The sequence below is a fragment of the Micromys minutus genome, assembly GCF_963924665.1.
Source record: "Micromys minutus genome assembly, chromosome: 32".
NCBI classification, from domain to species: Eukaryota; Metazoa; Chordata; class Mammalia; order Rodentia; family Muridae; genus Micromys; species Micromys minutus.
The window spans coordinates 21,640,025-21,655,183 of NC_137967.1; the positions used below are offsets into that span (position 1 = coordinate 21,640,025).

General features: G+C 52.5%; 1 protein-coding gene across 2 annotated transcripts; it reads right to left on the reverse strand.

Moving 5' to 3' along the window:
- Positions 1 to 443: 443 nt before the first annotated feature.
- MEIS3 (Meis homeobox 3) lies at positions 444 to 11,313 on the reverse strand. Of its 2 annotated transcripts, none has more exons than XM_080909112.1 (13): positions 11,170 to 11,313; positions 9,372 to 9,553; positions 9,079 to 9,238; positions 8,935 to 8,985; positions 8,145 to 8,195; positions 7,844 to 7,942; positions 5,395 to 5,506; positions 5,080 to 5,228; positions 3,748 to 3,824; positions 3,527 to 3,585; positions 2,886 to 2,969; positions 2,227 to 2,300; positions 444 to 734 (listed from the first exon to the last, which is right to left on the reverse strand). In XM_080909112.1, the coding sequence occupies exons 1-12, from the start codon at positions 11,179 to 11,181 to the stop codon at positions 2,251 to 2,253; spliced, it is 1,086 nt and encodes a 361-aa protein (XP_080765238.1). In that variant the 5' UTR covers positions 11,182 to 11,313; the 3' UTR covers positions 444 to 734; positions 2,227 to 2,250. The 2 variants fall into 2 exon arrangements, with proteins under 2 accessions (XP_080765238.1, XP_080765237.1); XM_080909111.1 differs by having other exon boundaries at positions 7,844 to 7,993.
- Positions 11,314 to 15,159: the final 3,846 nt, after the last annotated feature.

Sequence of the window (15,159 nt, forward strand, 5' to 3'; positions counted from 1 at the left end):
CCAAGTCATCAGTCTTGGCTGCAAGCCCCTTTACTCGAACTATTTTGCTGATCCCCATAACCACTTGTGGATTAAGATGCCAAGTACAAGCGTGATGACATCAATAACGGTATCCATTTTGAGCCACAGAATCTGGGGGCCGCTTGTTACACAGCAACAGCTAACAGATACCTATGGTATTTCAGAGCAGGAATCAGGAGGAAGATGGCTAGTTGACTGTTGACTTTTGTGGTTCTTCAGTTTTAAATTACCAAGGACTTAAAATCTTACAAGACAAATGAGAATTTTGATTTGCATTTTTAAGACTTTATCATTAAAAAAGGAAAAGTAGAAGAATGTCAGAGAAGGGAAGTGGGGGAGGCAGAGAGCAGGAAGATGGAGGATTCTCCCAAACATAGGATCCAGGTGACCCTCCTTCCTTGGCCATCCTTGCCCAACCCTAGTCTCTTCTCTGTCCTGGATTGGAGCCCCAGCCACCATCTTCTTTAGACCTTGGCCCAGTTCTCAGCTCAGGTCCTGGGCAACGGGGAGGGCAGAAGAAGGGTGCAGGACTTGGAGGCTTTGTCTTTGCCCTTGAGAGACCCTCAAGTGAGCTCTTGGTCCTCAAGCCTCTGGGGGCCCCAGGGAGGTAGGCGTTGAATGGGGTGGGAGCTTTGGAGGTAAAGTCCTGAAGCCCAAGGTACAGCAGGGACCAATTAGGTGCAAGGCTGGTGGTCACCGTCAGAGGCTGGGGCCTGTGGGAAGGAAGGTGGAAGTCAGAAGGTACTGCATTGGTCCCTACACTGGATAAGTGAATAGATGGGTTGATAGATATTGAGTGAGCAGAGAGATGAATGGATGGATGGACAAGTGGATGGGTGGATAATGTGTAAGTGAGTGCATGGCTTGCTGGCTCTGTAGACAGGTAAGATGAGTGAGAGATGGATGGGTGGGTGGATGGATGGATGGCTGATGGATGGATGGATGGATGGATGGGTGGGTGGATGGATGGATGGGTGGATGGATGGATGGATGGATGGGTGGGTGGATGGATGGATGGATGGGTGGATGGATGGATGGGTGGGTGGATGGATGGATGGATGGATGGGTGGATGGATGGATGGGTGGATGGATGGATGGATGAATGGGTGGGTGGATGGATGGATGGGTGGGTGGATGGATGGATGGATGGATGGGTGGGTGGATGGGTAGATGGATGGATGGGTGGATGGATGGATGGATGGATGGATGGGTGGGTGGATGGATGGATGGATGGGTGGATGGATGGGTGGATGGATGGATGGGTGGGTGGATGGATGGATGGATGGGTGGATGGATGGGTGGATGGATGGATGGGTGGGTGGATGGATGGATGGATGGGTGGATGGATGGATTGATGGGTGGGTGGATGGATGGATGGATGGATGGGTGGGTGGATGGATGGATGGATGGGTGGATGGATGGATGGGTGGGTGGATGGATGGATGGATGGATGGATGGATGGATGGATGAATGGGTGGGTGGATGGATGGATGGGTGGGTGGATGGATGGATGGATGGGTGGGTGGATGGGTAGATGGATGGATGGGTGGATGGATGGATGGATGGATGGGTGGGTGGATGGATGGATGGATGGGTGGATGGATGGGTGGATGGATGGATGGGTGGGTGGATGGATGGATGGATGGGTGGATGGATGGATTGATGGGTGGGTGGATGGATAGATGGATGGATGGATGGATGGATGGGTGGGTGGATGGATGGATGGGTGGGTGGATGGGTGGATAGATGGATGGATGGGTGGATGGGTGGATGGATGGGTGGGTGGATGGGTGGATGGATGGGTGGGTGGGTGGATGAAGAGGTGAGTGAATGAGTGAATGATTAATGAGTGGATAGATGGGTGGGTGGATAGATAGGTGAATGGGTGGATGGATGGATGAATAGGTAGACTGGTAAATGGTGGGTGGATGGATAAATGGATGGATATACAGGTGGGTGAATGGGTAGATGATGAATAGGTGGATGGATGAATGGACAGATGGGTAGACAGGTAAATGTATGGTTGGATGGATAAATGTGTAGATATGTAGGTGGGTGGGTAGATAGAGGGATGGATGAAGCATTTTTCCATCATGCTAGGAAAATCTTCACTTCAGGAACCCGTATTAACATTGTTCTAGTTTGGTTCACTGCTGGAGTCTAATGAAGTTTGAGACTGCCAATCTCTAGACTTCAAACACTCACCTTTTTTTTTTTTTACCCCAGCCTCTATAGATAATGCCAGTCTCCTTCTAAGTTCACATTCATCCCCATTGATCCTAGAAAGCAAAAGAGAAGTTTAGTGAATCTTCCTGCCCACAATACCCTCAACCCTTCTGTTACCCAGGATCCTTCACCAGGATCAAATTAGTAAAGAAGGTTCTGAGCCAAGTGGTGGTGGCACATGCCTTTAATTCTTGTACTTGGGAGGCAGAGGCAGGCAGATACTTATGAGTTTGAGGATAGCCTGGTCTATAGAGTGAGTTCTAGGACAGCCAGGGCTACATAGAGAAATCCTGCCTTGAAAGAGAAGGAGAAATTAAAGGAGGAGGAGGAGGAGGAGGAAGAGGAGGAGGAAGAGAAGGAGAAAGAGAGGAGAAAGAGGAGAAGGAGGAAGAAGAGGAGGAAAAGGAGGAGGAAGAGAGGAAGATCTGGCCTTTTAAGAAAAAAAAAAAAAACAGTGTCTAATTTGGCTGGGCTTGGAAGAACTGGAGCAAACTGCAGCAAACCACAAACCAGTGGTATGATCTTCTGCTCCCTGTGTGTAGGTCAGCCATGAACCATTTATGAACTGAGACTAGAAGGTATATGGTTAGAGGTGGTGCTTGGTCTAGAAAGTGGCCCACCAGAGACAAGGGACTTACCTGGTGTCCTGACTGTCACATGTGGCTGAGTCTCTGTGTAGCCTGCCATGGGCTGGCCCTCAGGGTTGAAAGATGCACCCTGCCCTAGGAAAAGGGATAGGATGTATCGTGAACCCCAGGAGGCAGAATGTCAGCAGCCCGGTAGAGGAGGCTAAGATTGAGGCTCAAGCCTGGAAGCACCTCTCAATGGGTTGGGGTAAGTGGAGTCCCAGGAGCCCCTTAGGAAGAGTTGGAGTAAGATCAACTCCCTAGGAATCACAAGAATAGGGTTGGAGCCAGATGAGGCGGCACACACCTTTAACTCCAGCATTTGAGAGGCAGAGGCAGGCAGATCTCTGTGCATTCAAGGGAAGCCTAGCCCACAGAGTGAGTTTCAGGCTATCTAGAGCTACATCATGAGACCCAGTGTTAAGAATAAAATTATAATTTCTCAATACTTAATTTAGAAAAGAAGATGATGTTAAGACAAAGCCCCAAGAGCACATTGAAGGGAGTCCAGGTTCAGGTGGGGCCACAGAAACTCCAAGAAGGGATCAAGGGTACAAGGTGAGCCTCAGGAAGCCTCAAAAGATGTGGTGTAGACTCAGGCACAGGAGGCCTGGTCCTACCTGAGGTTGGAGGAACTTTCTGTCCCTTTGTACCTGTGCGGTTAGACTGGTCAATCATCGGCTGCACTATCCGTCTTCGGGCATTAATAAACCTGGGAAGTGATGGGGAAAAGAAAAAAGCAGTGTGGGGAAGTATTCAAGGGAGCAGAGAGCCGCAGAAGGAGGGACAGCCTAAGGAACCTGTGGGCCGCCATGACCAAGGAACGAGAGATGGCGTTTCAGCACCGCGGACAGCACCCGGCCCAGCCACTCACCAGTTGTTCACCTGCAGGATGGTGAGCCCCGTGTCCTGGGCCAGCTGCTTCTTTTGCTCTTCTGAGGGGTACGGGTGCTGCAGCCACCAACAAGAGTCATTCTGCCTGCCCCACTGGCGTCTGCTCCCTAAGGTCTAGCCTGGTATAACTGGTTCCCAAGGCAGGAGGAAGGTGGGAGAGCCATTCTCCCTCCCTGGCCAAAGCCTTGGGCAATTTATTTCCCACCCCCACCTCTCACAGCAGCCAGGGGAAAATTGGGCAGGAGGGGACTCACACGAAGGGGCAAGCCCCACCCACCTAGTTCTACTCAAGGGGTACCACAGGGTTCTTTCACATGTACTTCTGCGTCCACTATGTACTTCTCAGCAGCACCTCCTACCCTCAGATTTGTTCCTGTAGCAATGGCTGGCCCCAAACTCGATATTTAGTTGAGGACAGCATTGCCTCCCAGGTGCTGGGGTTACAGGTGTGCCCCACAAACCACACCCTGTTTATGCAGCACTGGGTGGAATTCAAGATGTTCTCACCTTAGGCCAGCAATTCACCAAACTTAACTCATTCTCTTTTATCTCCCTCCCTCCCCCACTCTGTGTGTGTGTGTGTGTGCGCGTGCACACGCGCACACACATGCACAAGCATGCATGTGGAGGTCAGAGGACAGGGAGTCAGTTCTCTCCTTCTATCAAATGGGTACAAGCCCCAAACTTAAGCTTTGCAGGAAATAATCTTGCATTGCCATATCAGTGGCCTCAGGCTTGTGTGAGCATGCATGTGTGTGTGTGTGTGAGCGTGCGTGTGTGTAACAGAGAGATTTTCCCATGTAGCCCAGGTTGTCTTCAAACTGAGAATTCTCCTGCCTCAGCCTCCTGAGTGCTGGGATTGCAAGCATGGACTGTCATTTCTGGCTCGAAGTTTCCATCTTTCTTTGTCCCCTTTCCTCCATTTTTAGTTCATCCCCATCTCCTACAAGGCCCTCCCCAACTCTGCTTTTAGCCTCCCCGTGTCTGCTGATTAGTCTCCCTCCACAAGGCAGTGTGGTACAAGGGTTAAGGCTAGACTGCCTGCATTTGAACCTGTGTCTGACTGGGTGACCTGAATGAAGTAAGACCCTTAGCCTCTCTGGGCCTTGTCTTTCCAATGCAATTAGTAATAGACCATCCCCCACAATGCACTTAGTAATAGAACATCCTGGGATGCGTGGTGGGTGGATGGGTAGGTAAGTGATGGATGGAGCAGGGGCTGCTGGGAGGACCCATCTGGTTGGGGCTTGGCCTCTGGGACAGTGACCTCCCTCCCTCTGTGTCCATTTCCACCCAATCTGAAGACTCTCACCGAGAGATGCTGGAACAACCAGGCCCTCATGATGTTGGTGGCCACTTTGGGGAAGATCCCCCTCTTCTTGTTCCGTCTGCGCTCCAGGTCTAGGTCCTCATCCTCCCCTGCGGAGCTGGGAGAGGCCACACTAGCGTCCAGCCCATCTCCTGGGGAAGGAAACATGCTCAACTGGTGCTGATAAGCAACAGAGGACTGAAACACCCTCACCCAAGATACCAAACTGTGGCGTGTCCCTGGAAGTCCCCTTGAAGGTCTAGTCTTAATCCTCAGGGCAAAAGCCCATGTTTCCTCTGTCCCTCCTAAGTTACTCACCTTGGTCACTTGAGTTGTCCCCACTCTGGGAGGCCAGACCTCCACTGGATGGACCCGGGGTCCCTAAATGTACAGACCCACTGTCATCATGGTCTCTGATCCATGTAGTGTTCTAAGAAACAAGAATGGGACATTGGGGGGAGCTCAGGGAACCCAGGTTCTATAGGTAAAACCTGTTCCTGCTCTTCTGGCTGTGTGATCATAGATGAGTGACTTTGCCTCTCTGTGCCATTTTCAAGTGGGAAATGGAAGGCAATAGCAGCTCCCCCCTTGGTGTGAGAGGTGTGCAATGAGCTCACCGATGTGCAGGTGTATAGTGATTGGCAGGTAAGCGGGCGTCTATAGGACACCCTCATCTGACACCCTCCAAACCAAAGATAACCTCAGACTTCACACCTTACTCTGAGAGCCAAGGGTAGTGGTGCCCATGAATGCCAGAGTTCAGAAGGCTGAGGTAGGACTACCGTGAGTTCTAAGGATCTCTGGATCACAGGATAGGACCCTTCTTTGAAAGCAATGAACTATATTAAAAAGCAAACCAAACCTTTCTCACTCTGAGCTGGGATACTGGGGCAGTGGTTTCCTCTCACCCTCAGCGGGAGCTTGGGCTCATCTCAGCACCAAACCCATTAACGTGCCTGGCAAACCACATGAATATTAACTAAGTGGGAAAAATACGGGCTATAAATAGCCTCTCATTAGTTCAGGTTGGATTTTTTTTTTTTTTTTTTTTTTGCCAATGAGTTTACACTGAATGCAATTTTATATATATATAAAAGGTTTCCATATGTGTTGTCTTTTGTTCAGTGCTGAGAACAGATCCTAAGGTATTCTTCCTGCTAGGCAGGGGCTCTACCACTGAGCCACATCTTCAGTTTTCAGAATTTTCATATAAGGGGATTCAGATCCTATTTTTGTTTGTAGGTTTTTGATATTTTTTGAGATGAGGGTCAGGCTGTAGTCCAGTCTGGTTTAAAAACATAGTTTGTAGTTCAAGATGGCCTCAGGCTCACAGTGACCCTCCTGCCTTAGACTCCAGAATTCTGAAATTCCGGACCTATACCCGCCATACCAGACTTTTCCCTGAGACTTTTATGTACTAAGTAACTGAACATGACCTTTGCAAATATAAGTGCTGTTCCCCTAGACTACCCAGATGGCAGCACTGCCCACAAAGAGGGTATGTGTGACTCTGTGGGGACGTGTGTGTGTGTGTGTGCATGTGCGTGTGTGTGTGTATGTCAGAGTCATATCTGGTGCCTTGCTCAAATTTTCTCCACCTTATGTACTGAGGCAGGGTCTCTCGCTAAACCCAGAGCTCACCAATACAGCTAGTCTAGCTAGCTGGCTTGTTCCATGTTCCCCTGTCTCTGCCTTGTAAGTGATGGGATTAGAGTCAGGCTCTCAGACTCACCCAGCGTCTTCATGGCTGCTGTGGATCCGAATTCCAGTCCCTAGGCTGGCACAGTGAGTACTTTTCTCACTGAACTATCTCTTCAAACCCAGCCGAGGATTTGTGAGGCTCTCCTGTGTGATGGTGTGTGGATATACCCCAGGAATCTTGCGGTGTACCTGTCTCTGACTCTGAGTTGTATCATTGCTGAATCTGTTGACAGCATCTGGGTGTAGCCCTCAGATGGCTTTTCCCAACTGAGGTAACTTGGGATCAACACAGCTGCTATGCATGTAGCTGTTGCCTATTTTTCTGAGTTGATTCCAGTTTATTTATCTTTATTTGTAAATATATATGGATGAATATGAGGCTATATGGCTGCTGGGAAATATGGTGTGACCATATATGAGTTTGTTCAGCAGTATCTAGAGCTCTTTGGCTCCATCAGAATGGCAAAGTGTGTATGCTGTGGTTATACTTAAATGGCAATGCAGGAGTGACTATTGTCTGCGCTATTGTCTTGTGGCCATGTTTTTTTCCGGAGGTCCTACTCAACAGATCATAATGAGTTCCACCTCCTGGAACAAACCCCAACCATGAGACAGTAGCACAGACCCTATAGCTACCCAAGGTCCTGAAGTAACCCACACTCGTGAGACAATAGCACAGGCCACAGAGCTGTTGCATATCCTCAAATAAACCACAACCATGAGACAGTAGTATAGACCCTACAGCCACCCAAGGTCCCAAGATAACCCACACGCATGAGACACTAGCACAGACCACAGAGCTGTTGCACATCCTCAAACAAGCCACATATGAGTTTGTTCAGCAGTTATTTAGAGCTCTTTGGCTCCATCAGAGTGGCCTAAGCTGGTTGGTTGTGTATATGTGTCTATATCAGCTGTATCTGTGGGTTGTGACACAGGAATGTGAGTGTAATGTCCACTCCATGGTTGACATTTCTTAGGTGCTCAGATGTGAAACATGCCTTTCTGCTGTGTTCATGCCTAGTTGTCATGGCCAGGAAGTGCCTAGTGGCCTGTGGATGCCCACCTGGTCTGGGAGGCTGGGGCAGGAGGCTGCATAGTCCTCAAGGTCCTCCCTGCAACCACCATCCCGATCCTCGATCACCAGGTCTATGGGCATCTTCCCCTTGAGGCAGGTGATGTAGCGGTGACAGAAGTTGTCGCACAGGTCGTGGACCTGGGAGGGCAGCGGGGTACTGGGGGGGCCACCCGGGGGAGCCAGGGCTGGGGTGGACAGGGTGAGGGAGCATTCTGCTTCCACGCCAGTGGGGAGTGGGGAGAGAGGAGTTAGGGGTGGGGTGGGGCAGGTGCAAGTGAGACACCCTCACCTTCTCCAGCTCCAGCAGGTGGAACCGGAGTACCTGGATGGCCTGGACCATCTGTAAACAGAGAGGAGGAAAGAAAGGAGAGCAGCTAGGTGTGGAGATGTACACACGGAATCCCAGCCACTCAGAGGGGTCTGCCCACAAGGAGTAGTCCGGGCTACATAATGGGTTCCTGGACAATAGGACAAGACACTGTTATTAATATTTTTTTAAAGATAGAGAAATATCCTTGAGACAGTTCAGCAGAGAAAATGACAGGAACAGAACAGAGGAACCAACTGGGCCAAAGGAGAAACAGAGTCAGGCTTAATAAGTCAGCATTAGGAAGAATCTGATTGATGGCTGAGGTAGAAAGAGAAGGGACAGGGAAAGGGTCCATCACAAGGGGAGCTGAGAGGCGCTATGGCAGCGCACAGCCTGCCCTCTGCTTTTGTTCCTACTACCTAATGAACTACATTTCCCAGAGAGCTTTGCGAAAGGATGAGATCCAAAGGAAGTGCTGGTGTGCAAAGAAAGGGAATTTCTCACTAGCTTTCTTTTTCTCCCTTTTTGCCCCTGCACTTTGTAGGGCAGTGACATCACTTGCCTTGGCACCCTGGTTCAGGAAGCTAAAGTGGCAAATCTGGGACTTAGTCTCTGCCCACCTGGAGTTCTCAAATGGTCAACACTTGTGGTTTGTAAGTGTGGACTAGTGGTCTCCCGTCTTCACCCCTCAGCCAACCCCAGGAACACAGGTGAAGGGGAAGGACAAGGGCTGGCTGCGGAGGGGAAGCGGGGAGGGCCTGGGCCTCACCAGGTTGTCCAGCTCCGGGTTGGAAGAGAACAGCGGCCTCTCGGAGCGGATCTGGGAGGGAGAAGAGCGGCCAGGCAAGGTGGTCCCGCCTCCTGCCCGCCCTTCCTGCTGCCTCCCCTGGTGCCTCCTTCTGGGGCTGCCCACCTGCTTAGCAAAGGCAGCAATATCCTCATTGAAGGAGTCGGAGGAGCACACGTCACCACCTGGTGGGGAACCCAGCCCAGCCGAGGCCCCATCACGGGGCGAGCATGTAGCCAGCTCACACTTCTCAAAGACCAGGGCCAAGAGCGGGAAGAGGGGGTGTCTGTGGGGACAGAAAGTGGGTGTTCATGAGGGGAAATATGGAGTGCTCAGAGACAGACAGGAGGAGAGAAACAGATCCGGAAAGACACAAAGAACATTCTGGGGAGCCCCTGCCTGTCCCTAGACCCACTCACCCATAGATGTCATCCTTCTCTCTCTTCAAGCTGTCGCTGTCCAAGACTGGAGCTTGGGGCTGGGGAGGCCGGTGTGGGCCGTAGGGCCCAGGGACTCGAGGTGCTGAAGGTGCTGCCTCCGAAAAACTGGCCAGGGCTGTTGCGTGCTCTGTAATGCCGGGATAGTGGCGCAGTTCGTCGTACTGCAAGAGAGGGAACAAGGCGGGGGAGGTTAGTGTCAGGGTCAGCTCCTTACCCAAGGTCACACATGTGCTTCACAGTATCACACACAACAGTCCAGGCAGGTATGAGAAGACTGGCTCAGGTCAGGGAACATCTAGAAAGGAGTTGGATGGCTGGAACCCAGGGAGAGATAATGGCAAAGAACTATAGACACAGAGATGTCGGGGGAACCAGCCAGGGAGGGAAGGGTAGGGTCTGATAGGAGGCACAACCTGGGAATTAAAAAAATTTCACCTGTATATGCACAGCCTATTCCTGCTTATTGTACAAATGTATGTCTTATTTATATAGTGTTGGGCTCCAGGGCCTACTGCATCCTAGGCAGAGGCTCTACCACTGAGCCCCACCCCCAGCCCCTCAATGGGGGATTCTAGGCAGGGGCTCTGCCACTGAGCCACGCCCCCAGCCCCTCACTGGGGGATTCTAGGCAGGAGCTCTCTCAGCTTTGTTTGGTTTTGGGATAGAATCTTACTTTGCAGCCATGCTGGCCTGGAACTCAGAGCAATCCTCCTGCTTTGACCTCTGAAGTGTTGAGATTACACTAAACCTCTGAATATCTTAACAACTTATTAAATCCAAAATGTAAATCCATTATACCCATGTCCACACACAGTTGGGCACACAGCCAACATACACACACATGTGATACACATGCACTTATGTGCTAAAGGGTATGTTCTCCAGAGCATGTGGGCTTAGAGTACCTCACCCCCTTTGCAAGAGACAACTCTAGACAGACACACACACACACACACACACACATGTGCGTGCACACATACAGATGAGAGAGAGAGAGAGAGAGAGAGAGACAGACAGACAGACAGACAGAGAGCACACACCTAACACCAAGTAGGAATTGAATAAACAAGGAGATGAAAGATATTTAACACAGCCCGACGACAGTCATTAAATACATTTGGTGGAGGGTGCCCCATTCTACCATGCAAACAGCCCCAAGCAGAAACAAGAGTATAGGAGCCAGATTTCTGGGTGCTCCTGTTACAGAATCTCCATAGGGCACCAGGACCTTAGATCTCCAGCTAGAGGACTGTCCTTAGCAATGGGGACACTGGGGCTCCGAGAGGCAAAGGGCTCACTGGTATGAGGCAGAGGGTCCTGTGTGTTCCAGCTGACCTGGGTGCACCGGGCCACCCGTGGCTGTCACTCCTCTTTTGCTTGCAGGCTAACTTCTCCAAGCATTCTGAAGTGAATTCACCTGCACCCTGCTGCTCTTCATAAACCCAGAAGATGGGGTCCGCGCTTCCTGCCAGGTCTCCAACCCTCCCTACGCTCAGGGCTCCCATCTTTCCCCTGCTCTCCCTTGTCTGGCAGCCTGGTGAGATGTCCCACCCCTAACCCCAGGGTGGGTCTCAGACAACAGAAGCCTGGGGAAAGGCAGACAGGAAGAGGGTAGGGATGGGGAAGACCCAAGAGACAGGGAGTAGGGGAGCGGGGAAGTAAGGAGGAGAGATCAGCAGAGAGAAATGGAGGGAGGAGCGGCAGGGACTCTAAGGGGGCAAAAAAGGGACATTTAGAGGCAAAAAGGGGCTCGGGGCAGGACAGCGCGGCCACCTACCCTCCGGGCCATGAGCCGGCGCCGCGCGTCCTGGGCTCGGGAGGTCACGGCCTGGGGCTCATCGCGGCCGGAGGTCCCCGAGGTCCCCGCCGGGTGCCGGGATCTCCGAGTGGCCAAGACCCGCAGATCGCATCCGAGGGTGTCGGCGGCTCCTCGGCTCACACGGGCCCGGCCTGTGTCACATCCGGAAGTTCACGCGGAGACGCTTAACCCGCTGTCTGCCGGAACGGGGCCTCCTCCCGAGCGTCCCTTCTTCTGTCTTGTCCCTCCCCTCTCCTCTGAGTCCCTCCTCCCTCTCCTTCCTTGCATCCCCTTCCTCCCTCTGTGCTGTCCCCTCCCTCCTCCTCTCCGCTTCTTGGGCTCCAGGTCTGCCTCCACCCACCTTGGCCTTTGTATGTCAGATTCGCGGGGTCTTGTGCCTGGAGCTTCCCGCGGTCCCCACCCTCCCTCTCGGTCCTCTCTGCTTCCCCTTGCTCCCTCCCTGCCTGGCCACCAGGGGTCTACAGTAGCTTTTTGCCCCTCCTTCTCTCTTGTCATTCTTCTGTCTCCTGTCTAACTATGAGGCAGGATTAGAGCAAACCAGGCTCAGGAAAGAACCAAACTTATATTTGAGTTTGTCTTCTTGCTCCAGTTCTGCCCCTTGTCTCCCCTGGGGGACAAGGGTGCTTTGACTCGAGGCTCCAGTGTGTGTCTGTGTGCCCAGAAGTGGCAAAATGTTGGGTTGTTGGAGAATCCCCCAGGAATGTGTGTGCCTCTGTCTTTCTGAGCCCCGTTTTCAGGAAGGCCCTTTACCTGAATGGAGTCTCCTCAGTCGCTCCCAGGAGAGCAGCTTGGGGCCTCCAAGCCTTGGGGGGGCAAATCGTGTGTCTAGCCACTGAGGAGCTGCGGACAAAAGCTGCCAGACAAGCCCCCAAGACAAGCTTTGCAGTGTAATTCCAGTGGCACAACGTAATTGTGCCAGGGGTGTGTGGCACTCAGGAAGGCTGAGGCAGGAGGATCAGGAGTTGGATGCAAGCTTGCTTATATAGTAAGATTCTGTTTCCAAAAATAAAAGGGAAAGAGGACAATGTGGCTTGGGGGAGAAAGAGGAAGAAAAGGAAGAAAGGAAAACTGAAAAAGAAATAGAGAAGACAGAATTCCAGGGAGTAGGGAGGGAGGGAGGGAGGGAGGGAAAGAGGGAGGGAGGGAGGGAAGGAGGGAGGGAGAGGAAGGGAGGGAGGGAAAGAGGGAGGGAGGGAGAGAGAGAGGGAGGGAGGGAGAGGGAGAGAGGGAGGGAAAGATGGAGGGAGGGAGGGAGAGAGAGGTAGGGAGAGAGAGGGAGGGAAAGAGAGGGAGGGAGGGAAAGAGGGAGGGAGGGAGGGAGGGAGAGAGAGAGAGAGAGAGAGAGAGAGAGAGAGAGAGAGCAGAGCAGCTGAGAGCCTGCTCCCTTGCTCACTGTTGGTGGAGAGCCCCGCTGGGCTAGCTGGAGGTACACTTTACGACTCCCATAAACAGTGCCTAGCACTCCTTCATCTTCTCTGCTGGAAATAAAACAAAAGCCAGGGCAGGGGTGATAGGTGGGGAGGGCCTGCGGTGCACTGGAGGGAAGACAGCAGGAACAGGACCTGGTTCTTCTCAGTTCCTGAAGGGTCTCCTCTTATTGTCCTCTCTCCCAACTCTGTTCTGTCATCTGGGACACCCACAGATCCTGATGAATGGAGTTCAGACCTTCCTTCCTCCAACATACCTTTCACTCTCTGCAACAAGCCAGGGCTGCAGATTCCAGGGGACCTGGTCTGAGTGTGGGCTTATCACACTGAGTGGGGTCCCCCTCCAGGTTTTCCCATTTTGGCCCTTTAAGGCTGAGGAGTTGGGGTTGGTCACACATACCTGCCCCCAATATAGGTGCTGTGAGGTAGAAAATCAATAAAATGTGTTCTTCTCCCTGACTACCCTCAGTGGAAATTCATGGAGGGGGACCCAGCAGTCTGGGGTGACAGTCTTGATATTTGCCTTGGGAGAGTCACCTTTGTCCTCATGGGTCTGGATTTTGGGGCAGGGGGATGACAGGGTCTCATGTGACCCAGGCTAGCAAACTCTCTATGCAGTAAAGAATGAGCTTTATGCATAATCCTCCTGCCTCAGTTTCCCAAGTGCTAGGACAGGCAGCATTCATTGCTATGCCCAATTCAGAAGCTGAGTCTGAGCCAGGGCGCCACTTACTCAGTGTAAGGAGGAAGGAGGTAAAGGGGAGGACAGAGAAGGGCACGGGGGGGGGGTGTGGGGACAGAAATAAGAGGGTGTGTATCCACAGAGAGCTGGCTGCTGTTACTCTGAACAAGAGCAATCTAGCAGCTCCCAGCAAGAAGCAGGGCTTAGGGCTCGTGGGCATAAATCGTTTTAATTAATGAAAGGGACTGGGGGGGGGGTGGAGAGTGTCTGGGTGGGAAATTGATGGGAGAGGTGGTGGCTGCAGGAGTGAGGCTGGCAGAGCTCACATGCCCCAGTCTAACACACATGCATAGATTTATACACACATACACACATGCGCATGCACACACATGCACACACATGCACACACACATGCACACACAGTCTCTGGACAATCTCTGGCCTGCTAACTCCTGAGCTCTGGCCAACTTAATACAGCTGCTTCTCTAACATGATGTTGGGACCCTTTCTCTTGGACAAGAGGGGCTGTGGCAGCCAGGGCTTATTGGCTGGTGTCCCCTCTGGGAGGGTGATGTTTGGGACACTCTGTGTGCATCTGGATGGAGCTGGGGAACTGTGCTGGGCTCTGCTTGGGACTGCTCCTGTGTGACCCCACTTAACCCAGGGGAGGGCCCCAGACTGCTGGGACCCCCCTGAGAGCATGGTGTTTCCCAGGTCTTCCCAGTTCAGCCTCCTGGGCAGGACTCTCCCACCTGGCCTCAGACCATGGAAACTGTAGCGGCTGTACCCCCAAGGTTCTCAAGGGATCCTAGGCCCTCTTTCTCTCCCTCTTTCTCCCTCTTCTTTCTCTCTATCCAACTGTCAATCTGTCTCTCTCTGCCTTTCTCTCTGTCTGTCTGTCTTTGTCTCTGCTTCTGTCTCTCTCTGTCTATCCCTGTGTCTGTCTGTCTCTGTCTCTCTCCCTGTGTGTGTGTGTGTGTGTGTGTGTGTGTGTGTGTGTGTGTGGTGTCTCCCCCATTACTCTATCTCGCAGACCCGTCATCTGCCTCTCTGATTCTCTCTACACCCCAGATCTTCCCTGCCTAGCCTGACTGCAGCAGAAGGAACCATTTATCTAAGAAGCCCTTCTCACGGCAGGGCTGGCCATCCATCACAGCAGCGGTGACTGGGGCAGTTTGTCACCTGCAGCCTGCTGTCCTCCCCTCCCGCCCCACCAAGCAATCATTCCATTAGCCATGGCTGTGCAGTCCCAGGGAGCACCGCCTGACCCTGAGGAGGGGGCAGGAGGCTGCCAGTGTCTGCCCCAGGCACTCACCACCCACCCCATCCTTTTCTCTCCACTTGCTCTTCCCCGGCCCTTCTGTCCCTTCTCAGTCTCCTCCCTCTGCCAGCTGCAACCTCTCCCTTGGTCTCCTCCTTCTCTTCCCCCTCGTGACCTCTCCCTCCTCTCTTCCTCCTCCTCCTCACTCCTCCTCCTCCTCTTCGCTGTGCCCCATGACCCCACCCTTGTCTCATCGCAGCCTCCCTTGCTGAGTCTCATCAGTCCTCCTCCAGACGTCTGTCCTCTTCTGACTCCATCTTTCATTTCTGTCTGTGAGCCTCCATTTTTCCTCCCCTTCCCCAGGGAGTAGAGAGGGAAGAGGGAAGAGAGCAGGGACGGGGATGAGAGGGAGATGCAGCCAGGATAGTGCATTTGGCACCGTGGGGATGATCTGAGGAGTGAAACGCCCTGACGCTGGGAACAACCCTTCGCCTGTTCCTACCGTCTCAGAAGTCTGACCTCAATCCCCATGGAACTGGGGAAGCTCCTTGGGGAGACCAGAGCTGCGGGCTGGGAGA

Excerpts from the sequence above, each read along its gene's own strand:
- MEIS3 (XM_080909111.1), bottom strand. Across the intron at positions 7,994-8,144 it reads ACCTGCTGGAGCTGGAGAAG|GTCCACGACCTGTGCGACAA; the intron begins GTGAGGGTGTCT and ends CTGCCCTCCCAG. Across the intron at positions 3,586-3,747 it reads ATCCTGCAGGTGAACAACTG|GTTTATTAATGCCCGAAGAC; the intron begins GTGAGTGGCTGG and ends ATCACTTCCCAG.